We start from the raw sequence: 27,290 nt of genomic DNA on the forward strand, positions 1-27,290 counted from the left end.
CAGCTTCTGGCACCAACCTGATGCTAAACAGGAACAGGACAGAGCAGAACCTTCCCCCGGTTTGGTGGCAGCCTGTAAGTGGATGGAGGTCACGGAATCACAGAATCATAGAATCATAGAAGCATAGTCATTCTAGTCCAACCCCCTGCAAAGCAGGAAAAACAGCTAAAAATCTGAGAAATGGCCAGCCATCCTTTGTTGAAGCACCTCCAATGAAGTGGAGCCCACCACCTTTTGAGGGAGCCTGTTCTGCTGTCAAACAGCTCTTGCCATCAGAAAGTTTAGTCAGAATCTCCTTTATTGTCATTGGTTCAGATCCTGCCCTCTGGAGCAGCAGATAACAAGCTTGCTCCACCTTCCACAGGACAGCCCTTTGTATGAAGCACGCAATGGATTTGAAATGGATGGGATGCTTACAAATATAATTCCAGCATCGAGTACACAAATCAAGACCACCTGAAAGTTAGCACAGGTGCTGGGTGTGTGAAATCAGGTGTATTTAAAGCCTCGCAAGAACTTCATCCTACTATGTGACATGCAGAAGAAAGGTTTAGCTCAGTGAAGTATTGACAATATGGGAAACTGAGGCTGGCAGAGAACAAATTCTTTTAAAAACAAGTTGTATCTGTTCAAATACAAGCTGCCGCCAAATGCAGGCTGCATTCTTAAAACAAAACCTATGAAATCCCGCCTCCTTTACCTACCAGAACACCATTACAGTGCACACTCAGGTTTAAATGAAAGTCAGAAAGTGTGGTCCCTATTCACAACAATATGGTTATAATAATAGCATTAGGAATCCAGCTGAAGGTCTGGCCCACATCTCTCCTCCATGGCTGCCTCCTCACATCCAATTAAAGCTAGCTGTGTGCATCCCTGCCCGCCACCGGATGAATTAAGTTTGCTCTTGGCTGAGCGGACGGACGCTTTCTGCCTCTGATCCTGCGGGGAACGGTGCACTGTCAAAAACAGCAGCTCCGCCAGAAAGCGGGGGCGGGGGGGGGGGAGAGAAAAGAAATACTGGTGTGTGTCTCTCTCCATTGCAAAAGGATCCCCGGCAGGGGCACACTATTCCCAGCCTGTCCCCTCCCCTCCTGGCATCAGTTGCTCAGGTGAATCTGCTCGGTCTCTGCCTGGCATCTCATCACCTGTCAAGCCTGCCTGTTGCTTTTCTGACAGCCACCTTGCTTGCAGGGACGGCTGCTCTGGGGACAGCTGCTCACCGATGGCGCTTGGATGGAGAGTGGGCGGCAATGAAAAAGGCTGACATGTCCAGCCCAGCGGAAAGGCATTCTGAGCTCAAAGGAGCCTCACCTGGTGTCCGCAGAATCGTGTTGGGGGACGTAGGGTGTCAAGGGGGACCAGAATGGCTACATCAGCGGGATGTGAGAACCAAGAGCTGATAGTGGTGTTGTGGTTAGAATGTCGGACTAGCCCCTGGGAGAGATCAGGGTTCAAATCCCCACTCATCCGTGCAGCTTGCTGAGTGACCTTGGGCCAGTCACTGCCTCTCAGCCTAACCTGCCTCACAGGGTTGTTGTGCAGAGGAAGAGAACAATGCATGCCACCTTGAGCTCCTCGGACAGGAAAAGGTGAGCAACAACTGCAATAATAAAATATAAAATAGGAAGAGGGAACAACCTAGTTGACCCTGGTTGGGTTCCTGTTTTAAATCAGGGGTGTAAAAACTTTTTTTCAGGCAGAGGGCCACATTTTCCTCCTGAGCAACCTTCCAGGGGCTGCATGCTGTTGGTGGGCAGGGCCAGGAGCAAAAGCGAGCAGAGATTCCAGTTTTGCCTTTGAGCAGCGTCAGCGACAGACTCCAGGCTCTCAAATTTCAGCAGCAATGCTAAAATTTGGCACGCCCTACCCCACCTCTCATGTTCCAGGCGCTACAGCATTGTTGTGGCTCCCCCTGCAGCACGGCACCCATTGCGACCCCACCGGTTGTGCTGCCCTTCAACCACCTCTGATGGCAGGCCAGTTTTTACACATTCTCCTCTCTCATCTAGCCATGCAGGAGGTCACTCAGACTTCAAGCTGGGCAGAGAGGCTCCCGGAGGGTGCCAAGCGGGGGGCATTCGTAGTGCTGCTGGGAAAAGCGTTGAGTGTCAGATAAAGAGGCTCGGGGCGGGCATATTCAGTCCCTGGGTTTGAGGTCCCCTCCTCTCCCCCGGTTTTTAAATGCAGAGGGCAATCCTGCAGCAAAACATCTCGCCCTGTTATTCTGGAAACTACCAATTTCACTCTTCCCTGCGTCAGGCTAATCAGTGGCAACGACTTGCACACCTCGGTGGCACAGAGCCTCCTACGCCGAAGCCTGCAGGGAGAAGGGCTGGCTCTGCAAAGGCCGCCTGTTTCCCATGCTTGCCGTTCTTTATCCAAAACAGCCTGGCGGTTACGATAAGTAGATGCATGCCCCCCAACCAACCCCGGCCTCTGCTGCTTCTCTCTGAGCATCCGCCTTCTCTAGAAGGAGACAAGATCAGACCCAAGCTTTTCCTCCTCCTCTGCTACTACAGGTGTCTCTGAATGTGTGGGCTGTTTTCTTCGACGCAGATGCAAGGCGGGGAGGGGGGAAGCAAGCATGTGTGTGCCATCGCACGCAGCAAGATTTCGTGCAAGCCAAACCTGGGTGATTAAGAGCAAATTACATTTTTGTCACAGGGAGAAAATTGATTTTACAAGGCGCCATTGTGCGATCCGTCCCTCTTCCTGCAGGGAGGGAGGGGAGAGAGGAAGGAGAATAGACTCTACAGTGCGCTAACTGGGCGAATCAAAGAAAATATATATATGAAGGGGAGAGGGAGAGAAGAGGAAGGCAATCAAATAGCCAGAAGGAGAAAGAAGAAGAAGAAAAGGGGGGTCTTCTTTGCTCCTTCTGCCTGGAGGCTGCTGTATCCCCCCAGGAGACCCGGGGCTTTTATTTGATTTGGAGGAACAAATAACTCCGTTGCAGTCAAGCTCATTTTGCACTAGCTAACCCAATAACTGCAGCCCCCCCCCCCCCCATTTTTGCTGGCTTGGCAAAAATCGCACAGAATTGAAATGAGACCACCAAATCCATTTAGGCCATTTCCCCAATAAAACTGGAGGGGGGGGAGTGGGAGGAGGAGGAGAAACAGGTTTCCACTTGAGAATCTCAGATGGGGCTTCCTGTGACTCCAGAGGAAGAATTAAGGAAGTGGAGTCTCCAGATCTACCTAGAGATGTGTGTGAGACAGAAAAGCCCCTTTGGAAAGGCAGATGAAAGAAGCCATTTCTTCAGTCCCAATCACTGAACTGTGGAACTCGCTCATTAAACTGCGGAACTGGCTTCAAAAGAGGACCAGGCAAATTCATGGAGGAGAAAGCTATTGCTGTCTACGAGCCATGATGGCTATGCTCTGCCTTCACAGTTGAAGGCAGCAACGCTTCCGAATGCCAGTTGCTGGAAACTTCAAAAGAGGAGAGTGCTGTTGTAATCGGGTCCCGCTTGGGATCTTCCCACTGGAGCATCGGATTGGCCAGTGTAAGAACAGGATTCTGGACTAGATGTGCCATTGTTCTGATCCAGCAAAGCTCTTCTTGTTTCTTAAGGGATTGATTTGAAACAGCATGTAACCAAAGGGTTAACATACATGCTACTTACTACTCCAAATCCCCCCTCTCAAAACAGCTTTTCTCAAGAAACCAGGGTGTCATGGCACAGATATGCATGCAACATTTAGTTTCAGGCCCTTAAAAAGAATGCAAACAATATCTCATCCCTTTTTTTTTTTTTTAAAAAAAAAAACCAACTATGCTGCCAACCTTGCCTTGTATTTCAACAGTATAAAAAGTTTACAGCATCTCATTTACCTGTCACTGGCAAACGGCACAGAGGCTGCGTTTTGCAGAGACAAGGTCACCCTGGCATCTAAGTAATCTCCTTTTAACATCCCTAAACTTCTCAGGCCTCCCTCTCCAACCCTGCAAACGGGGGAATGGGGCACTGTGCCCCAAATCTCACTCTGCTCTCCGCCAGCCTCCACCTGTCTGCCTTCTTACTTTCTAGCAGTTTCCTCCTCCTTAGTCTCAGTGAAGCAGGAAGGAGGAGGACGGCAAAAGCTGAATTAGACTCTGTACACGCTCCTGCTTACTCTGCATCTAGTGTGCTCTCGCCACTGGTTTGAGAACTCGTATACACACATTAGCTTACAATCCATATCTATCCTGTCATTTCTTGGGAAAGGCTGCCTTTTGATAAGTTTGACCCCAAACCAGCTCCAATCTGGGCTGAGAAGAATAATGACCCAGTTACGTTTTAAGCTGGTGACGTTCCAACTCTATGATTTTATGATGCTACACCCTGTCTTAGTTGGCTCTGCCTGTCATTAGCTCTGGCTCCCTCTACTGTTGGTCTCCCTGCCTTCCACCCTACCAGTCACACTGGGCACACCAGCGGTAAAGAAAGCAAGGCTTTGTTACTTGAGCTTAGAAACAGTATCTAGAGCTCAGCATCATGATGCAAAGGCAGAACACACTCATAAACTCGGAAAATTTCCTGATAATGTAATGGAAGGGTAGCAATAAACGATAATATTTATTGCTACTCTTTCATTGCATTATAGGAACGCAGAATATAAGCATAGCACAGAGAAAGGCTGCAGTTCTATGCACGTTTAGTCTGAGAAATGAGTGGGACTTGCTCCTGAGTAAACATAGGCTGGAGCAAGCTGGAGGTGTCGTAGCCACTCCACAGAAAATTAGCTTTCATGAATCCATTTCCTTTCAGTTTATAATATACCCTTTGAAGCAAAAGCACAGCTTTTTTTCTGCATCTGAAAGAGTAATATTCTATATGCATTTATTAAAAAGAAAGCCCTGCTTAATTCAATGGGGCAGGGCTGAAAGGGGAATCGTAGGCACTGTGACGCTAGACTATTGACAGGGGGACAGGCCCACGTAGGGGGAGTGGGGAGGATAAGGATCTGGGCTGCCCATTAAATCCAGCTCTCCACCACAGTAATGACAATGTACCAACAGAACCTTTCTGAAAGGCTGAGTTTATGGAGGAGAATAGCTAGCTACTTAAGAGGACTGGCAGTTGGAGTGAGCCTTGGCGTGGGAAGGCATGGGCAAAGTGGATGGAGAAAGGTTTTTCTCCCTGAACTCTTGGATATCTAATGAAGCTGAAGGTTGGGAGATTCAGGACAGATAAAAGAAAGAACTTATTCATGCAATGCATGGCTAAGCTATGGAACTCATTCCTGCAGGAAGCAGCGATGGCCACAAGATTGGGTGGCTTAACAATAATAGGTAAAGGACCCCCGACAGTTAAGTCCAGTCATGAACGACTCTGGGGTTGCGGCACTCATCTTGCTTTACTGACCAAGGGAGCTGATGTTTGTCCGCAAACAGTTTTTCCGGGTCATGTGGCCAGCATGACTAAGCTGCTTCTGGCGAAACCAGAGCAGCGCATGGAAACGCCATTTACCTTCCCGCTGGAGCAGTACCTATTTATCCACTTGCACTTTGACCTGCTTTTGAACTGCTAGGTTGGCAGGAGCGGGGACCAAGCAACAGGAGCTCACCCCGTCGCTGGGATTCGAACCGCCGCCTTCCGATCGGCAAGCCCTAGGCTCAGTGGTTTAGACCATAGTGCCACCCGCTTAACAATAGGACTGGACAAATTCATGAATAAGAGAATCAGTGGCTACTAGCCGTGATGGCTCTGCTCATCAGAGACTGTGTTGAGGAGGGCTGCACTGAAGAATAATGGTGGAAGCCACCCCCTCACCCTGATCCTAATCCTGAATCGTCCCAGGAGCAGGAGGACAGTATAGATTTGGAACAGAGGTTTGCAGAGGGGTATAGTTCAGAAGGCAGAAGCTGGGTAATACTGGATGGGGAACAGCTAGGAGAAGAAACACTGGAAGAGAGGGGGTTAACAGATTCACAGTCTCTGGACAGCATTCACACACACTCTTCTTCAAAGACATGGACAGCTCAGAAAGTGTTAGAACAGAAAACACAGAGGGTACAAGCTCAGATTATAAAACATAGGAGTGATGTAGATTAATAGTGACGGGGGGTGCCCTTAATTGGGAGCACCGTCATTTCTAGGTAGATGTGTTCTTTTGTCTCTCACTGTGATTATTAAATAATCTAACTTGTAAGACGTTCCTTTCATTTGATCTTATTTACTGCCACGAGGGAAGAAGCTGATTCCCTGAAGCCTGACACATGCTCAGCGGCAGGAATGCTTCTGAACACCAGTTGTTGGAGACCACAGGAGGGGACAGTGATCATGTGCTTGGGTCCTGCTTATGGGCTTCCCAGAAAAGATATCTGGTGACCATTGTGGGAACAGGATGCTGGACTTTATGGGCCATTGGTCTGATCCAGCAGGCTCTTCTAATGTTCTTATGAAGGCATGCCAACTGCCTACTCTTTCCCAGAAAGGAGAGCTGGATCGCTCTGGTTCCCCTCTTTCCTGTTTTGCAGGCAAAACACATGCCTTTTCTCTTTGGGGGGAAGAAAGAAAAACAAGTTTGAAGCTGCTCCAAAATCCTGCCTGCTCCTGTTGAGCGTTCGTCACAGATTCATCAGCCTGGCCTAAGAGGAAACCCTTGAAGTCCGAGGCATAGAGAGAATGAGAGACCCTCAAGAATGAAAACAAACCCCGTCTCCTACATTCTTCTGAAGTCTGAAGCAGCAGCCAGCCCCCCTGAAGTTCAGCCAGCTGGAATTAGCGAAGCCAGCGCACTACGTGCAGAGGAAATCAGCTTCCTGAAGAGATGTCTGTGCTGTGCCCCCAGAGCTCATAAAAAGGGGATTAGCATGTTAACCACATAATTAAACATGAAAAATTCTGCAGGCTCCATCCAAGGTGGAGAGGGAAACTCGGGAGGTCGCAAACATGACCTTTGTTCCCATGCCGGGGCTTCATCACAGAGGGGCCTCTACCCAAATGAAAGATTCGGAACTGGGACATAGAATCACAGAATTGTAGAGTTGGAAGGGACCCCAAGGGTCATCTAGTCCAACCCCCTGAAATGCAGGGTCCTCTGGCTGAAAGCGAAGGCGAGGCCATAGCTTGAGGTGGAGCATCCGACCGTGCTGCATGGATCTAAATCCAACAAGAAGTCCAAGGGGGAACAGCTGTTTAGTGGCAGAGCAGGCGCTTGGAATGCAGAAGGTCCCAGATTTAACCCCAAGGTAGGGCAACCTGAAACTCCAAAGAGCTGCTACCAGTCATTGTTGACCATACTGGGCTAGATGGACCAATGGTTTGACTCGGTGTAGGGCAGCACCGTGTGTTCCTTCCTTCCTCATTGTTGTTGTTATTAATTAAATTTGTATGCCACCCTTTAGCGATGTATGGAAGTGAGAACTGGACCATAAAGAAGGCTGATCGCCAAAGAATTGATGCTTTTGAAATATGGTGCTGGAGGAGACTCTTGAGAGTCCCATGGACTGCAAGAAGATCAAACCTCCCCATTCTGAAGGAAATCAACCCGGAGTGCTCACTGGAAGGACAGATCGTGAAGCTGAGGCTCCAATACTTTGGCCACCTCATGAGAAGAGAAGACTCCCTGGAAAAGACCCTGATGTTAGGAAAGATGGAAGGCCCGAGGAGAAGGGGACGACAGAGGACGAGATGGTTGAACAGTGTTCTCGAAGCTACCAGCATGAGTTTGACCAAAGTGCGGGAGGCAGTGGAAGACAGAAGTGCCTGGCGTGCTCTGGTCCATGGGGTCACGAAGAGTCGGACTAAATGACTAAACAACAACATGCCTCCCTTCATCCGAAGATCACAGGGTGGCTCACAACACAAAAATACAAAATGAGAACACAAAATAAATAATAAAAACAAAAGCAAACCATAAAACGCTCCCACAAACACATTTTAAAAGGACATAGAATTTGCAGTATTGTCTAACTGCAGATCCAGAGGTCCTTCAAACAAATCACCAATCAAACCCAGGAGCCAAACATTAAGCATTGTCACATTGCTTCTATCTGGAACCCCCTGTGTGTTATTCTGAGGGCTCCTTGCTGCCTCGAGGGCTGTTTTACAGCAGAAAGGAGAGATTTTTAATAAACAAATTCCCTAACCCCCTCTCAGGACCAGCTCTTGCGTCCCATTTAAATTATCTTTCCGTACCCACCTCTGCCAATAAAGCTTTGGTTTAGCACCTTCGGTCTGCAGCCTCCCAGTGGAAGGAAATCTAAGTATGTGGAAATGAATTTCCTTATATTCGTCCTCTGCTGCTGTCGGTCTGCTGTCTTCCCAAATGCTGTATAAAATTTTAAGTTGTCCATGGCATGAGGCAGGGAACTGCCTATTTCTCCTCTGAGAAAGGGCCGTAGCTCAGTGGAAGAGCATCTGCCGTGCATGCAGAACAGCCCAGGTTCAATGCCCAGCATCTCCAGGTAGGGCTGGAAGAGATTCCCTACCTGAAATCCTGACGAGCAGCTGCCAGTCCGTGTGGACAATACTAGATGAATGAATGGTCTGATTCCAGAAAACGCAGCTCCCTATGTTCCTCTGCAACTCTATAATGTGTCCCAAAAGCTGAAGGCCCTGTACAGTCGTACCTTGGTTTTCAAACAGCCTAATCTCGAATGTTTTGGCTCCCGACTGATTGAAACCTGGAAGTGACTGCTCCGGTTTTTGAACGTTCTTTTGGAAGCTGAACATCCAACGGGGCTTTTGCAGCTTCCGATTGGCTGCAGGAACTTCCTGCAGCCAATCGGAAGCTGCGCTTTGCTTTTCAAACGTTACGGAAGTCGAACGGACTTCCAGAACGGATTCCGTTCGACTTCCACCAAGGTACAACTGTACTACTCAAACGTTTACTCAGAAGATTGAAAAGTATAAGATCTAGTTCTTGGCTCATTTTCTGGATTTGTTTTTCCTAGCAAGATTAGCACGAGAAGAGGTTTGTTTGCTGTCTCAATGAACAGAGAACATACAAAGTGTAGTGCTTAATTCTAATCAAGAGGTAAAGTCCATACTGTTCCTATGAAGATTCAAGCATCAAGAAGATGGCCAGAAAATCCTGATGACCAAGATAACTGACTCACATCTCTCCTCAAAGGAGAGCTTCCAGCTTTGCAGACTCTCCCTCTGTGAACACATACAGAATTTGAAGTATCGGGTCCTTGGCTAATGCTGCTCCATCACAAGCAACATAGAGATTGTGTAAGAAAGCTACAAATCAGAGTGAAATTTAAAATGCTGCAGCAAGATGCAATAATTTTCAGCAAAAGCAGGAAGTGGAAATCCAGGCTATTGGGACTGGGAAGCAGTAAAGATTGAAGAATAAAAAATGGCTTGAATGGACCCATTACTCCCAGCTCACCAATGGAGATGCGGAAGTGTGAGCTATAACACAGTGTAGGTTGTGTCAAAATCAGGACAAGTTTCAGGTCACAACTCTGCCATCAGGAAGAGGGAATGCCATGATTCAACACAAGCGAAGGGGGAAAGCCCAGGATGCAGCAAGATGTACAAAATTCAGCTTCTGGGATTCTCGATTTTACAAAGCAAATTTCTACTTCTGAGGATTTGTTTGAGGGAGCAGAGGCAATGCCTGGTGAAACTGTGGAAGCAAGAAAAGGTTGTGGAATAAGATTTCTGGGAGTTGTGAGCTGAAGCTTCCCAATGTTCTGTAGCTCCGTAACACGCAGAAATCGGGGGAAATGCAGAATAATTGCACAGGTAACAGAATTCGGAGGCTTTCAGCACCAAGTGCACCCAGCCTCACCCATGACTAATGTCAGGGAACTGCCATTGGAGCCAGAGGCGGAGGGAGGGCTCCAGAGGGATGCCGGAGAGGGTCCCAGTAGGGAGAGAGGCAGCCCATCCGCTGGGGAAAGAAATCAGCGTAGCACCAGTGGAGGAGGGGGGCAGATGGGGGAATCGGAGAGAAGGCTCCAGGACTCCTCGATGGAGACCAGCGGGGAGAGCACGGGTCCTCCGCTGCCCACACCCTCCCTGCGCAGAAGGCTTCCGCGCAGGGAGAGTAGGAGGAGACTGGGCGTCAAAGAACTTCTTTGCTGGAAGAAGTTCAAGAAACGCCCACTGACGGATTCTGCCAGCGATTGAGACAGCCACGGATGGGTGGCTGTCCGGACAGAAAGGGTTCACCCAGGTAACCCAGCCAGGTGTGGCGCCGACTTACGCACGAGCAACCCCCTAGAACCATTACAACTAATTCACAGGAGCACCCGAGATGAATGGCATTTCCTTTGGGAATTTTTGCAGAAGTCAGAAAGTGCTAACATGCATTTTTTAAAAGGAGAGCCTTAAATTCATAAATATTACAACTCTACACGGAAGCAAGCGATGCCTCTGATGGTCCTCACAAATCACAGATTACTTGCCCAATCTCTCAGTGGTAAGATTCAGAGATCAGGGGTACTCTTTGGAAAAAGGACTGCTGGTTCCTTCAGTCAGCAGCACGAAGATAAAGAAATAGCTCCCGAAATATAAACAATTCCCACAAAACCAGCAGGCTTCAAAGAGTCATCTGAAGATTCCATGGCAAATAGCCATCCAACCTCTGTTTAAAAACTTCCAGTGAAGGATCACAACCAGATGAAAACTGGAGAAACAGCGCAAAGAAGTCCACAAATCTTTGATGGAGAAGACTCATCAAACAGTTTCACAAGCAGATACTTGATCTGAGAGAGCCATTTCATCGAATCATAGAGTTGGAAGGGACCCAAGGGTCATCTAGCCCAACCCCCTGAAATGCAGGAATCACGGCTGAAGATTCCATGACAAATAGCCATCCAACCTCTGTTTAAAAACCTCCAGCAATGAGAGTTCTATACCTTCCAAGGTAGTTTGTTCCACTGTTGAACAGTTCTTTACCATCAGAAAGTTCCTCCCACTGTTTAGTTGGAATTTCATTTCTTGTCATTCGGATCCGTTGTCTCAGGTCCTACCTCTGGAGCAGCAGAAAACAAGCTTGCTCCATCCTCCGCGTGACAGCGCTTCATATTACTAAGTTCCACGTGACATGCAATAGTACAGCTGTGCGAAATGGATCAGCTGCGACAGCCGCTCACGCAAAGGTGCTGCTGCATGTCTCACCCCTTTTTGAGCGCCATTCTGAAAGTGGCTTGGTCTGGAACTGTTGGGAAATCAAACTCTGCAGCCTGGGCCTTGAGGGGAAAGTGAGTTTCGCAGGCAAAGTGACAGAGCAAAGCAGAGCGGCGAGGTACTCAAGGAGAGTGGGTTAGTTTAGGAAGGCAGGCAGTGAGAAAAAGACAACCCGAGATCTAACAGACGGCAGAGGTTTAGACAAAGTCAACGCAGGCTCCAAAGGGTTTGACGCCACCATTTGCCCCACTGAGGACATGCTAGCCAGAAGTTCTAGATTGCCAAAGTAGCCTCATGTTGGCCTCAGTAACTTTTATGTTTGAAGAAAATCCCCCCCCCCCCAAAAAAAATGCTCATCTAAGATTTTGCATGTGCCAAAGACAAGATGCAATGGAGCAACAGGCCAGTTAAACCAAGTGCCATCACAACAACCATTCATACTTTTTGTTCACTGATGGCTCACCTGCTTCCTTGGGGCACAAAACCAGCATGAAACCTCCCTGCTACGTTGCCCCAGGTATATACTTAGCCTCAGGACTGGAAAGCTGCTTTTTAGCGAACAGACTAGCTACAAAGCCATCTTTGGACCTACCAGGACTTGAAGCCACCAAAAATAAGAGCTCCAGGGAAGAGGAACAATATTATTACATGGGAGGAACAATATTATCATTCTTTCTGCTCTTCCCTTTCAAGATTCAATTTAGGAAGTGGACAGGGGGAAGTTTTTCTCCCTGTCTTGTAACTTGAGGACTGGAGGGTATCCAAAGAAGCTGGAGGTTGGAAGATCCGGGACAGAGAAAAGAATTCATGCAGCACATAGTTAATCTGGGAAACACTGCTCCCGCAGTGATGACCACCACCTTAAAGGTAAAGGTAAAGGGACCCCTGACCATTAGGTGTAGTCGTGGACGACTCTGGGATTGCGGCGCTCATCTCGCTTTATTGGCCAAGGGAGCCGGCGTACAGCTTCCGGGTCATGTGGCCAGCATGACTAACTAGAGCAGCGCACGGAAACGCCATTTACCTTCCCGCCGGAGCGGTACCTATTTATCTACTTGCACTTTGACGTGCTTTCGAACTGCTAGGTTGGCAGGAGCAGGGACCGAGCAATGGGAGCTCACCCCTTTGTGGGGATTTGAACCGCCGACCTTCTGATCAGCAAGTCCTAGGCTCTGTGGTTTAACCCACTGCGCCACCCGCGTCCCTTACCTTAAAAGAGGATGAGGCAACTGCATGGAGGAAAAGGCTATCGGCAACTACTAGCCACAATTGTTATGCTCACAAATGCTATGCCTCCACCGTTGGAAGGAGCAACCACTCAGTCCATAGAGCATGACACTCTTGATCTCCGAGTCATGGATTAAAGTCCCATGTTGGACAAAAGATTCCTGCGTTGCAACGGGTTGGACTAGATGAGCTTTAGGGATCCCTTCCATCTCTATGATTCTACCAGCTGGCGGCAACCACAGGGCAGGGACACTGCTCTTGTGCTCAGATCCTGCTTGCAGGTTTCCAGCAGGCACTGTAAGAACAGGATCCAGGCGAGATGGGCCACTGGCAGGCGCTTCAGATGTCCTTATGTAACGCTAGTGTGGCCAGTTAGAAGACTCTGAAAGCCCGTCCCCCCCCCCACACACACACAAATCCCCCACGGCCCATCTTGAAAGGTGCCAACGATGACAAGCTGTTCCAATTAAGGATCGTCCAGCAGGAACAGCCTGGGTTCAAAAAAAGGTTCAAAAAGGTTTCAGAAAGATTTATTTTTCAGAAGTTAAAAAAGGAGGAGGGGGAATGAATCAGCTGCCAAGGGAGGGGGTGATTAATGAGGGGAGGGGGCAGGAGATGAGGAACAGAGCTGAGGATTCAATTTTTGACTTTACCTGCAGGGTGGCAATTGTCCTCGTGGGGCAGAGGGAGAGGTGTCCGCCCCTCCCTTCCCCATCACGCATGCAGCCTAAAATGAGGAGGCATCACTCCTGTTTTTGTGTAAGTGCTCCTCTGCCGCGGCTTTTTGAAGAGGAGGCGGAGAATTGGGAAAGGTCAAGCTTCTAAACGCAGGTGCCTCTGCAGGAAGCCAACGCTTCCATATTGTTGCTGTGATTTATTTGATAGTTCAGTTGGTAGAGAATGAGACTCTTCATCTCAGGGTCATGGGTTCGAGCCTCACGTTGGGCAAAAAAATTCCTGAACTGCAGTCGCCTGGACTAGACGAGCCTTGTGGTCCCTTCCAACTCTGTAATTCTACGTTTTCTCATTACCGCTACCCTCCACCATAATGTCCCGGGACAGGTTAAAGCAATTTAGAAATACAATATGAAAAACAGTTTAAAGCATGTTAACAGCCATGGGTACAGGGTGGGTCTTAAAAATATACATCTCAAGCATCAAAGGTCAGGGTAAAGAGGGGTGTTTCTAGCCTACACATAATGAAGGTGCCAGGTTTGCTTCTGTGGCAAGGGAATTCCACAGCTTAGGAGCCACCACAGAGAAGGCCCTCTCCTGATTCACCCGTCCACTGAACTTCTGGGGGCAGAGGAACTACCAAGAAGGCCCCCTCTGGCAATCTTAATACCCAAGAGGGTCTTGTAGGGAAAGAGACAGCCTTTTCAAATTTGGGGACTAAGTTGTTTAGGGATTTAAATGTCAGCACCTCTAACCGGGCCCAGAAATGAACTAGCAACCATTAACATCTGCTGTTACCTGTGTGATGGTGGGAGAAAGATGCACAGCTGCGTTTCGGATATACACTAAGTGAACAGATTTCCTAATGGAGTATTATTGATCTGTTGGGCTAAGTGAAGAAGCACAGGTGGCAGGATAAGCCTTTGCCGACCTGCTACCCTCCAGATGCTTTGGACTACAGCTCCCATCAGCCCCTTCCAGTGTGACCGTGCCCTTTAGCACCATATACCCGTGCTGACTAGGGGCTGATGGGAGTTGCGGTCCAAAAAATCTGGAGGGCCCCAGGCTGGCGAAAGCTGCGGTGGAGTTTTATATATATATATATATATATATGTGTGTGTGTGTGTGTGTATGTGTGTGTGTGTGTGTTGCTCGCGGCCTTACTTCCCAATGCAAAACCTCCTTCTCTCAATACTTGTCAATGTGTTAATTGTGATGGACTGGTGGAATTGCACCAAAAGTGGGGGGACGCGGCAAAAAAGGAGAAGAGCTCCCCTCCAGCATCACATCGTCCGGGAGGAGGGGTAGCATAAGGCTCCTGACCCGTTTGCCAGATTTCACCCTCACAAGGACCCTGCGTGGGGTGACAAGCTCCAACAGTCCTGCCGGGTGTGGTGAAAGGCAGTGGATTTCCCACAAGCAAGCTCATGCAGGGGTTAGTAAGAGACAGGTGGCCATCCCATCACCGCACGCAAAGAAATCTTGGAATAACCTACTTGGAAGGTCTCAAATGCAGATAGGTCTTCTGCCCTGGGCTTGAGGCTAAACCGGCAAAATGAGAAACAAACACACAAAAGAAGAGGTCCTCTGTGAAATCGAGAGTGTCAACGTTCCCAGGTCGCGTCTTCCTCAAACAAAGTGTGAAAATTGGGTTGGCGGTTCTATAGCTCACTGGGCACTATCTCCTCCAGAAAGCTCTCTTGCCCAAGGCTCACTCAAAGTCCCATTTCAACGGGACTCGCATAGGAAGACATCGTGGGCGAGGATTGTATTCCATTTTCATTGGAGGGCAAGCCAAAATGCTACAAGCCAAGCCCGGCAGTTGGGATAGTTTTAGCACAGCAGCACTTAATCCCTCTGGAACTCCCTGCCTCTTGACATCAGGCAAGAGCCTTCACTGTACTCTTTGCAGCACCTGCTAAAGACGTTTTTGTTTAGACAGGCCTACCCAGACATGTAGGATGTCGGTGTATGTTTTAATCTGTTTTTAATTTATTGCTGATTTTGTCTTTTGACTGCTTTGAATAGTTGTTTTAGCTGAAAATGTATGATTTCAGTAGGCACCGGAAGAAGCCTCAGACTGGTTTTGTGCACCAGGATAATGGCAGTCACCCTGCAACCTTGACCCTCCCCCTCCCCCTCCTGGGAAGCAGCAGTAATGCTGCCGCACAGAGGTCAGGGGTGCATTGGTGCCCCTCCCTGCCCGTCCCACTTCAGTCCATCCCAAAACGACAAGCTGCCCTTCCTAAAATCATATTTTCTACATATTAATGATATAAGAGCCTCCTTTGCATCTGGACATATAGAGTTAAAAAGAAAAAGAAAACAGAAATGGGTCCCATGTCCTGGGCTGAGGTTAAAAGTTGGGTCCTGGGTCGAAATATGTTGACGGTACTGTCACAAGCCAATATGGTGCCGTGGTTAGAGTGGCAGGCTAGGAGCTGGGATTGACCAGGGTTCGAATCCCCCATTCAGCCATAAAGCTTGCTGGGTGACCTTGGGGGCCAGTCTCTGCCCCACTCAGCCTAACCTACCTCACAGGGCTGTTGTGGGGATTAGAGGAGGAGGAACCACGTCTGACACCTTGAGCTCCTTAGAGGTGAAAGGGGGAAAAGGTGGGACACAAATGAAACAAATGAATAAATAAAGTAACAAAATCCGAGTAGGAAATAAATCAAAATAAAACAAAGCAGTGATGAGATGAAGCAACTCAGGTTTCTCGTCTACAACGATCCTCCCTCCATCTGCCAAGGGATTTTTTTTAATAGAAAGCTTGTTATCTTTGGCTTAAAGGGGCGATTCCTTGCTGACAAAGTCTCCTGGGATTCCAAAGAAATATTCAAGGCAATCCAAAGATTTCCCTCTTCTCAGCAAATATTTCAACCTTGCTGAATCCCGCAACGATGGGAGAAGAATGATTTCAAAACAGCAGGTCAACCAGGCAGAGAGCTGAGGCAATTATTCCTCTTGTAACCAAACGAGGCACACAAAGGGAAGCACGGACATTCAACAGTCAAATGAATTTTTAACTTTTTTTTGGCTGAGATCAGCAATATGGGAAATGAGGCTCTGAAATGATGCCTAAGTAGAACCTCTCCATCCAGGAGCAGTATGCTGCTGAATACCAGCTGCTGGGCTGCAACGGCAGAAAAAAGATCCTGGTTTTATGCAACTGGCCAGCCACAGAGGTGGACCACGTGGGCCTCTGGGGGGGGATCCTACACGGCCCTTGTGAAATATATTCCCTTCCCCCTCTCTCACTCCAATACTTTTTCCCTGCTGCAGCTCTACGTGTTATGAAATGAAGGAGATCTCCAGCCCCATACTGTGCACTTTTCTCTGCCCCCCTGCTCTTGGAAGCCCTATAAGAACCTGCTACAGGAGAGGGACTGTGAGTGACATTGGTGGGGCAGGAGGTTTCTAGGACCAAAGTGAAACTGTAAAGCTCCTCTGTTATTTTTTTGCTATTGGACACTGCGTCTTGGTGCTGTTGCAATAGGGGTTGGACAATGACCAGTGGCAGTACCTTTTCGGTGGTGGCTCCCTGGTTATGGCATGCCCCCTCTAGTCAGGTGCACCTGTCTCCTTTATTATTAAATTTCTGGTGGAATTGGAAAACATTCCTTCCCCCGTCCCCGCCCCCAAGCATTAGGTGGCTAAGAAACACTCAATGGGAGTTGTGCAACAGCAACACCTGGAAGGCCAAAGATTCCTCTGGTCTTCTCAGGTTCTCTAAGTAAATTACCAGTTCTTTTTTTCTTAAAAAAATGTTTAGGGGCACTCTCATTTTCCTACTCATATTGAAATACCGCCCCACAATGAGGCCAAACTTAGATTCACAAAATGTTTAGGGGTATGCGTACCCTTGTGTCCCCTCCAGAAAAAAAGCACTGGAAATTACTAAATGCAAGAGGCACTTTTACAGCCACTGTGCAATGCTGGTTCCATGTTTGCAAGCCACTGAGAATTTTAGCGTGGCACTTCGGAGCTCCCTGCCTATTGAGATCAGGCAGCTTCACTGTGCCCTTTTTGACACCTGCTGGAAGCATTTTATTTAGGCAAAGGCTACTCAGATACATAGAATCTTGAATTGCGTTTTCATCTGCTTTTTAGCTTACTGTTGATTTCAGCTATTACTGTTTTTCAACGTTTCCAATAGCCATTTTTAACTGTTTTTCTACTGACAATGTGAATGTCTTGTTCTTTTTGCATACAGCTTTGAGGGGGCTGTTGTATATAAATTTTATGAAATAAAAATAAAATAATTAAATAAAGGCGCTCTCCAAAACACGGCACAAGGTCTCTCTCTCTCTCTCTCTCCCTGCACGACATGTCCTGAATTGACCTCGGCCGCATTTTCACGCACCAAGAAATCCCGTTTTTTACGCAGTGGCGTGGCCTACGATACCTTCTTGATGGTGTTGTGCTTGCTGCTGCCCCGCTCGTTGTTCTCGCTGTGCAAGATGTCCATCGCCGTCTCCCTCTCCTTCAGCTTCAGAGCCTCGATCTCGGTCTTCAGCTCGTTCAGCTGCTCCTGGAGGTGCTTGCTTTTCTCCATGTACTCCACCCTGAGCAACGACACACACAGATACACACAGACACACAGAGTGCCTGCCGTTAGCTGCGAAACCAAACAATTTTTGCAGACGCAGCTAAAATAGATAGGCTTCTCATTTAATTATCCCTGAAGCGCTGCCTGGAGGATGAAACCGATGACATTGCTTTGAAATGCACCAAAAAAGCTTCGCTAAAGCAGAGGTGGGTTGTTGTTTTTTCTTTTTTTTTTCTTTCCCACCCGTCCTCACAAAGCTGCAGGTCTGGAACAAGTGACTGAATGTCATCTGGACCAGCCTACCAGCCTGGTAGTCAGATAAGCAATTCAGAAGTTGCAAATCACAGAACTGTAGAATTGGAAGGGACCTAGGGAGCCATCTAGTCCAACCCCTGAAATGCAGGAATCACAGCTAAATCCTGAACCACGGAACTACCTTTTCTACTCCAGAATAGACAGAGGTGTGCCAACATGCCTACAATATGACACCGCTCAGCTGTCTTTGGGCATCACCTCCGCTGCATTAGGTAAAATGATGAAGGGAGAGCAACCCGCAAAGTTGTCACGGCCTCAGAGCAAGATTTGTCAGAGGCAGAGTACTCCGGGAACTGCAGTTTCAGGGGTGAGACAGACCCATGCTTAGGGCCGCACTGCACCAAAGCCTGCATTCCTTACACAGAACCTCAAGCAGACACCACCGTCGCCAGACTCTGATGGCTGGTGCAGAGACACCTCAGGGGATCAAGAGAGTCCCATGGTGCTGGGATAGTCCAGTCAGCAGAGCACGAGACTCTTAATCTCAGGCAATGGGTTCGACTCCCACGTTGGATAAAAGATCCCTGCACTGAAGGTGGTTGGGCCAGATGACCCTCATGGTGCCTTCCAACTCTGCAATGCTATGATTCTATTATTCTAATGTGAAATTTCCCACACATTGAAACCCCATTGCTTGGAGAAAAACAAAGGGGGTAGAAGAAAGCACTGCTGGCCAGTTAACTGACCAGGACACAGTGGCAGGGCTTCCAGATAATTGAAACAGTGCTATAAAACTCAGCTCCAGGCCTTTGCTGAGACAACTTAGATGTTTGGTATCAATTGAGGGTTGCTGTCCATGGTCCTGAACCCAAACTTTGACTGGTCTCCGGAGTGCTGACTTTGACTTGCCTTGGAATCCTGCCTGCCTGGAGCACCGGGAACTGCAAACCTCCACTAGATCAGGACATTACCCTTCCTTGGTAGTGGGACATGGGAAAAATCTGAGATGCTTGCAGTGCCCAAGTTGAGTAAGCTGGGGAGAATTTTGAGGGCTAGTCAGAGAGGCTTGGATGGCCACATTTGGCCCCCCAGGGCTGAGGTTTGCCATCTCTGCCATTGAGTGTCGGTGTAGATCAGGGATGAGGAACCTTTCTGGCCCAGCAAGTCAGATCACTATCTCCCCACCCCCACTGGACAACTTTGACGGGTAGATGGGGCCAACCGACTGTCAATCATCTGACATCATGATGACATCAAGTGACTGAGAAATGGACAGTCCCACCCACTGGTACAAGTTGAGGGTGAGAGGAGGGGTCTGCTTCGCCAGCACGTTTGCAGCAGGGTATGCACTAGCAGAGCAGCACCCAGAAGGACTGAACCCTGCACCCACCAGTTGATGAATGGAAGGTTCAGTCCTGCTGGTTGCACCTTTCCAGTGGTTTACAAACTGATGAAGCAGTACCCAGCAGGACTGAATCCAGCCCCCAACAGCCGACATCATCCAGCGACGTTCAGCTGGTGGACAGGTGGGCATGGCTTGGGGGAAATGGCCTCGTGGGCCAAAGTGAACCCTCCTGGTGGGCCACGATTGGTCCACAGGCCCCACGTCATGCTGTAGACAATAACTGAGCTAGATCGAAGCATGGTCTGATATGATCTCGGTCAGCTTCCTATGCTTTTAAGTTAAATGTCACATTGAAAGAAAAAAAGGTGGGTGGAATTTGCATTGTGCCCATGCAGCGCCACGAGACTATGAGTTACTACAGCCAAGAAGGAGAACAACGCACTTCTCTTTCTCTATCTCCATGGACAACCTCTTCATGTCGGTATCCTTGAAGTCAAAGGAGAGGCTTTCGCTGATGAGGTTGAAGGTTGGCATGTCAGCAGGGAGCGCCGTTGAGCCTGAGTTCATCGGCTGCTAAAGGCAAAGCAGAGATTAGTCACCCACTGCAGGTTGCCATTATTATCAGTCAAAAATGTATATGCCGCTTGATGCAGAGATTTGCATTTTAATTTTGATGGTATTTCATGTTGTAATGCTGTCCTCTATCCTGAATTAGAAGAGCATCAGAAGAAGCTTGCTGGATCAGGGCCAAAGGCCCATTTAGTCCAGCCACATGTTCTCACAGTGCCCAACCAGATGCTCCAAAGGGAAGACCAGAAGCAGGATCCGAGCACAAGAACACTCTCCCCTCTTGTGGTTTCCAACAACTGGCATTCAGAAGCATTGCTGCTTCTGGCCATGCAGATGGAGCATAGCCATTGTGGCTAGGAGCCATTATATGATACAGGGATACAGATATACTTTAATAGCGTAATACAGCAGTACCTCTGGATGCGAACGGGATCCGTTCCAGAGCCCCGCTCGCATCCTGAAGCAAACGTAAGACGCAACTGCACATCTGCGCGTGTGCGGGTCACGTTTCGCCGCTTCCGCACATGTGTGGGGCGTCGTTTTGAGCATCTGCACATGTGCGAGCGGCAAAACCCAGAAGTAACATGCTCCGTTACTTCCGGGTCGCCGTGGAGCACAACCCGAAAATATTTAAGCTGAAGTGTATTCATCCCGAGGTATGACTGTATCTCAATATAACTTAGGCAACTAAGCAGGCTACAAGTATAAAAACCAAGTATGCCAACATTAAAAAATAAAAGCATCCAGAATCAAAACAGACAATGAAACAATCCCATTGTAACATTAACATATAAACATGCAATGCAACAACCCAATTAATTCAGCACAGCAATTAAAACAAGGAGGCCCAGGTTGAGGTCAACAGTAGTTGCCTGCCCATAATGTTTCCCAGCAGGACAGGTGAGAGCGAAGAGGCACCTGGTTAACAAGATATACATACCAGCAGGTGCCTGGACGCTTTATGGACATCCTGGCCCCATCAGTAACCAGCTGTGATCTTGCATCTAATTTAATGCCAATAAGAAAGTACAGTTGGTCTCACTGCAGGAAACACACTTAACCCCTTTGTTATTTTTCACAGGTTGCTGGACGTGGTTTTACTCCAGCAGGTTTTTTTGCACAGATCACAATTCCTGTAGCACGAGTCTGATTGCTCTCTGATTCTGACTGCTATGTCTGGGGCTGGGCTAGCGATGGGGTGGTTTTCTTTGCCTTCCTGCAGCTTGTGGGTTGGCTCGTCTCTGGATCCCCGTGGAGCAATTTTGCTCTGCCCGTGTCTTCTGCAAAGCGCATCGTGTCTTGGGGTTGTGTGGGCAGCTGGGAGTGAGAGATGAGTGGCGGATAGATGATCCTGCCTCGTGGCATGACCAGGTAGGCCTTTTGTGCCTCTCAATGCCGCAAGCCTGTGAATCTGACATTTATTCAGTGCCGGGGATGTGTGATAGAAACCCACGCTACAAATTGGTCAGAGCAGTGGAGCTGATAACCATAACTCTTCCGGACAGCTGATGCCAAGAAGAAGGGCTTCAGGCTGAATGGATTTTACAACTCACTTGAAAAGCCTCAGAGATCAGCGTCAAGCACAATTGTTTAGACCACAGGTCCTGGCTGAAATGCGGATGCCGGAGAAGAAGAACAATGTGTACAAAAGCCAATGAAGCCTGTTGCAGCGATGCAAAGTACCTTCCATCCAGTTATTAACCTTCCCTTGCTTTTCCTGGGTGTGAGTCTGTGTGCTACTGTGTCCTAATGACGGAGGCACCAAATATCTAAAAGGCCACCTCCTTCCCTACAGATCCTCTAAGTTTGTAAAGATTGGCAGTACATAAGACCATAAAAAGAGCCTGCTGGATTAGTCAAATCACCCATCTAGTCCCACATCCTGTTTCCACAGAGGCCAACCAGATGCCTGTAGGAAACACTGGCTTTGCCGTGGCTACAGGCCTACCTGGATGGTCGTTTCCAGACGGTGATGCCTGGGGAGTGCTGTTCGTCCCCATGGAGCCTTCAACGTGGGAGGTTGTCCAGGGTTCAATTTTATCCGCTGTGCTGCTTAACATCTACATGAAACCACTGAGTGTGGTCAGCAATATGCTGATGGCACACAGCTTTGCTATTCCTTTACATCTGCAGGTGGGGCAGAGGATGTGCTGGACCGATGTCTTGCCTCAGTAATGGACTGGATGAGAGCCAATAAGTTGAAGCTCAATCCAGATTCCAGGTAGGGGATATTCCCAGTCCTGCCTGGAGATTAAACCAGGGACTCTCTGCACCTGAGCTACAGATGGTTCCCTAGACCAGAGGGATGGCAGGTGGCCCTCTCTTGATGGAGTCATACCATCTCTGAAGGAGCAGGTATGTAGCTTGGGTGTACTTCTGGGTCCACTGCTGTTGCTTGAGACTCCAGTGGTCTCGGCAACATGGAGAGCCTTCCATCAGCTTTTGCTCATGGCCCAGCTACACCCCTATCTAGACAAGGATAACCCAACTTAACAACAACAACAACTTTATTATTTATACCCCGTCCATCTGGCTGAGTTTCCCCAGCCACTCTGGGTGACTTACAGCACATCTAAAAAATCTTCTATCATCTTTGCTCTGGTAACCTCTAGGTTAGATTATGGAAACATGCTCTTCTTGTGTTTCCCTCTTGAACTAAAGTGTTAGGGATTTAACCACTGATATGTCTTCCAATGCTCCAGCCTCCAGTTTCAAGCAGCAGGCAGTCTCACCTGTAATAAGTAACTTTACTCCATGGTAGGTATGCTAGCTTGAACCAACACAGCTACCCCTCAGTAAGCATCTTGCCTGCTCGTGGCTCTCCTGCTAGTTTTTGCATGCCTATCTACTGAAAATGCACAAGACAACCCTAGGGAAAGCAAGGGACAATGAGAGGAACAGCACCCAAACTGCATTGATTCAGAAATATTCTTGTTCACCACCTGTGAAAATCATTTCCTTTCAGAGCAAATAAGTCGGCATTCTAAGCATTCCCATGGGCCACGAGTAAAAGAGGATTGTGTCAGGCCCCTTTAAGAGATCCTCGGGAGAGATAGCAGCGGGCTGTATTTTTCAAAAAGGAGAAGCGCTTCTCTTATGAAACATTTCTGGGATTGATGCAGCTGGAGGGGTGGAGCCAAACTGCCGCTGTCTTACAATCTTCCTCTTAATTATACTTCGGTTCCAGGGGCAAAAATATACTCGCAATGCCTGCTGATTAGCTCCCAATGAAAACCTGGGGTGCATGCATGATAAGGAAGCCTTGTTTTGTTTTGCAGAGTTTAGTCAAGGACAAACTGGCCTGATGCTCATCGTGCGACTGACAGTCCTCTCAAACCAGGATGCTTTGAACACCGGAATGTTTTGCATCTCACCTTCGCAATGAATGAACTCTAGGGCCTGAGGACCCCAGGTAAAACAGTCTTTCTCCCAATTCATAATAACATAAGGCTTAGCAACTGCATACAGCATTTCAAAGGTTCAGAGTGCTCTGTAAACCTTACTACATATGTGACAGCACTGGAAAGAAACCAATGTTTTAGTGTGGCCCCACCAACACTTTGGAACTCCCTGCCTATGGCCATCAGGCAGGTGCCCTCACTGTAATCTTTTCAGTGCCTTCTCTAAACATTGTTTTTTGATTAGGCAAGCCTATCCAGAAATGTACCAGCCAAGGTAATGGTTAGAGGAGCTCATGTTAGTCTTTCCCAACCTGGTGCCCTGTAAAGATTTTTGTCTACAACTCCTGCCAGCCCCACTGGCTTAAAATAACAGTGAATTCTTAGAAAGGAGAGAGAAAGAGAGAGAGAGAGAAGAATTGAAGTTCCATACCGGGAGTGGCCCTCCTGATGTTGTTGCACTACAACTCCCATCTTCCCTCACCATTGCCCACGCTTGCTGGGACTGATGGGAGTTGAAGTCCAGCAGCATTAGGAGGGTCAAGGGTTTCCCAGCCACACTCTGCAGCAAACTTCACAGACCTGGTGCCCTACAGGTGTTTTGAATGACAATTCCCATCAGCCCCAGCCAGCGCAGGTAGCCCAAAACATCTGGAGGGCACCAGGTTGGCGAAGTCTGCACCACAGGGTTGTTGTGAAGATTACGGAGAGAAACAACGAATCTTTAAGAGGGGCCAGGTGATTGTGATAAATACTGTTGCTTCTGTCACCATAAGCCAGTCTTTCAGAGATCAGTCCTGCTTCGAACTTATTGCAATCCTTGCATCTCCATCCATCCTCCTGGTTTCTCCATTCTGCCCCTTCTGCTTTTGGGGGAATTGGGCCATAGCTCAGTGGTACAGCATCTGCTCTGCATGCAGAAGGTCCCAAATTCAATCCCCAGCATCTCCAGGTAGGTACGGGAATGTTAGCCACTGAAACTCTGAAGAGCTTGATGCCATACAACGTCAACAGTACTAAGCTAGATGGAGCGATTAAGTCTGACTTGGTCTAAATACAGCTTCCTATGTTCCCCATGCCAGACTGGATCAGGCCAGTGGCCTATCTAGTCCAGCGTTCTGTTCCCACAGTGGGCAACCAGGTCGCCTAGTGGGAGCCCACAATCCGGACCCAGGCGCAAGAGAACCCTTTCCTCCAGTGGTTTCCAGCAAATGCTATTCAGAAGCAGTGTAAGTGATGCTTATAGCCTCTGATAGCCCTATCCTCCATGAATTTGTCTAATGCTCTTTTGAAAGCATCTAAGTTGCTGGCCATTGCTACATCTTCTGGGATGTATCTTTCCGTATCTTGAGTGTGCACTCAAGAAGTGAAGAAGTGCTTTGTCTGTCCTGGATTGCAATCGCCCACAAGCGCAATCACTGGCACCAGAACCATTTAAAGTCAGGGGCTCTTGTAGGGGAAAGCCAGACAGGCTGAGAGTGTTTGTTCCGAAGATTGTCTCTGAAAGAACACCCGAGCAACCGGTGTTTCAACTCAAGGGGCCTCTGGCTAGAAATGGCAGGCTCATTTTGGCACTGCAGCCAGTGCTCTTAAAAGCTTCTGAATGTTAGCAGCCTTGGAGAACTGGGGGGGGGGGGGAGAGAGAGAGGGGGGGCCATTAAATCCAAGCCACCTTTGTTCTGCTTGTTTAAACACTCACTCAGGGTGATGCAGTATCGAAGACAAATTGGAACGGCGAGAGAGCCTGGGTAAAACTGATGTAAAAGAAACCTGTTTGTGGGGTTTATTTGTGACAGCGCAGAACACAACTTACACACCCTTCTCTGTGTAACAGGAGTGAACAATTCAGCGCTGGGGGCGCTGGAAGCTTCCCAGAGCTCTAAATTAAATGCTGGTTGTGCGTGTATGTGAGCGACTGCATCATTTGAATCCCCTCAATTGTGATGGACACTATCAAGCAGCGCTTCACACACTTCTGACATGGCATTATAAATATGTATTTGCCTTCTGTGTTGCTATTAGCAGACTGCTAGCAGGAGTCTTCCCAGGTAAGGGATCAGCCCGCACCCTAGACTTGGGCATCTCAGTGAGGGGGTACAAGACCTGATGATTACTGGAGTTGGGGTGCTGTGGTGAAGGCCATAGCTCAGGGGGGAAGAGCATCTTCTTTGCATGCAGAAAGCCCCGGGTTCAATCCCCAACGGATGCAGGAATAGGTGGGAATGTGCTACATCATAAATCCTGGCAATCTGCTGCCAGTCAGTGTTGACAGTACTGAGCTAGATGGACCAACGATCTGACTGCAGCTTCCTGGGTTTGTAACAGTTCCGCTTGGCTTTTCTACGGATCCAGGTGTAGCGTAGTCACTTGCCCAATGGGACTCCCCCCCCCCCGCCCACCCCAAATCTGCTCTGAAGGTTTGAGGAACCCCTATCAGATATTTAGGGGGTTGCAGAGGGGGTGCCTTTGTGCAATCAGAAATCCTTGCACTGGGCGGATGCGTTACTCAGCGCTACTTTGGGCGCAGTCCTTTAACTTTTATCTTATTCTTCAAGTTGCCCGTGTCCCTCTCTCCAACTTAAGAGCCTCTGGGACTGGGATGTTCTCTGTTGCATTGCGCTGCTCTTTGCTCTATCGAATCCAAGCCCTGGCACAGTGCTTGCTATGAACAAAGTGAAATAAATGGGACACCAGAACCGCAGAGGGCGACACGGAAGCTCAGTGCCGCTCCGTAACGGCAAGTTCTGTCAGTTAACAAATGTGGGCGTTTAACAAAAGCCCAGTGTTTTGCTCCTCATAAAAAAGTCTGTGGCCTTCCAGTTTAATTGGAGGTCTTGTTATTTTTCTGCCAAGGGTGATAATGACAAAGGGATTAAAGGAGCCGGCCATGTGCTGAAAACTCCGGGAACAGATGCCCAAATTACTCTGAGCTGAAAACTGGCTGATTATGATCACCAAACACACAGCAGGTCGTCTTGTAGGAGCCCCGACAATGAGGAAGAATCCCCAAAGCGTCCCCTGCCAACTTTTTTTTTTTTTAAGGCAGAATTTTATAGCCTTTGATTTGTAACCTGGAAATCCAGACACTGAAGCGGAACCCCTGATCATCATGGCTTTCATTTTTAAAATGAATACAATTTCTAGACCTCATAGAAAACTGGAGCGACAAGCTTTGAGCAGTTTCTGCTAAAAGCAAGATCAGAACATGTGGCTTTGGATGATGATGATGATTTCTATACTGCACTTCATCCCAGGATCACAGGGTGGTTTACAATATAAAGAAACAAAAATGCATAACATGGAAACAAACAAAAACAACACCCCCCCACCCCCCCACTACACACACAGAGTTTAAAAGGCCATAGATTGTTTAAATAGCCTGGGAGAAGAGGAATGTTTTCGCCTGGCGCCTAAAGATATGTAATGAAGGTGCCAGGCAAGCCTCCCTGTGGAGAGCATCCCACAAAAGGGGAGCCACTACAGAAAAGCAGAAAATTGTATATAAAGCCAGCAAAGGAGCAGCTCTGCTCAGTTTGCATAATTGCAATGCTGGGCTTCGGGTTGCAGATCTCAGAGGATGCCCAGGGGCAAGCAGCACAGAGTCACCAGGGGCAAAACGCTGCCCCTATGTATAAAATGTTTTCTTACTGTGTAAGACGACTTGCTGGTTATTTCCAATAGCTTCTGTTTGGCTCTTCGCTCGGAGTCTCGAGCTTCCTGGAGGTCCTGCTTGAGCTGATCTGCCTCCTTCGCCCTGCACACAAGTAAAATACAAAAGAGGAGGTCAAGGGCCTAAACGAGGCAGTGGTGGGCCAAATCCAACACTCTACCCTAGCCTTTGCCACCTTGGCAATGTTTTTACAGTTCTCTCCAGATGATCTGGACTCCAATTCCCATCATCCCCAGGCAGCACAGCCATTTTGGACTGCAACTCCCATCAGCCCCCAGCCCCCGTGCTGGGAGCTGAAGTCCAAAATGGCTGTGTTGCCTGGGGATGATGGGAATTACAGTCCAAATCATTTGGATGGCACCTGGATGGCAAAGGCTGCCTCTACCCACAATGCTCTCCTTCCCCAAATGGCAGGAAACTGCAGCGCTTCATCCGTCTTGACTGTTGTCCAGGGAAGGAGAAATGAAATGAGGGGGTGAGGGGGTAGGGAGAGAGAGACTGGTTTTTGACTGTCGTCC

The 27,290-nt window shown here is 48.4% G+C and overlaps 1 protein-coding gene across 4 annotated transcripts in view; it reads right to left on the reverse strand.

Moving 5' to 3' along the window:
* NF2 (NF2, moesin-ezrin-radixin like (MERLIN) tumor suppressor) overlaps positions 1-27,290 on the reverse strand; it is a 95,391-nt gene that overhangs the window by 10,570 nt on the left and 57,531 nt on the right. Inside the window, exons 13-16 of one of the 4 annotated variants that reach the window (XM_079956775.1) lie at positions 26,751-26,856; positions 19,577-19,704; positions 17,391-17,550; positions 14,479-14,524 (exon numbers count right to left, since the gene is read on the reverse strand). In XM_079956775.1, the coding sequence (XP_079812901.1) occupies positions 14,489-14,524; positions 17,391-17,550; positions 19,577-19,704; positions 26,751-26,856 (430 nt within the window). In that variant the 3' untranslated portion in view covers positions 14,479-14,488. Of the gene's footprint in view, positions 1-14,478; positions 14,525-17,390; positions 17,551-19,576; positions 19,708-26,750; positions 26,857-27,290 lie in introns of all 4 variants that reach the window. The other 3 variants (XM_079956774.1, XM_079956773.1, XM_079956772.1) reach the window with 3 other exon arrangements.

The sequence above is a fragment of the Podarcis cretensis genome (assembly GCF_951804945.1).
Source record: "Podarcis cretensis genome assembly, chromosome: 16".
NCBI lineage: Eukaryota > Metazoa > Chordata > Lepidosauria > Squamata > Lacertidae > Podarcis > Podarcis cretensis.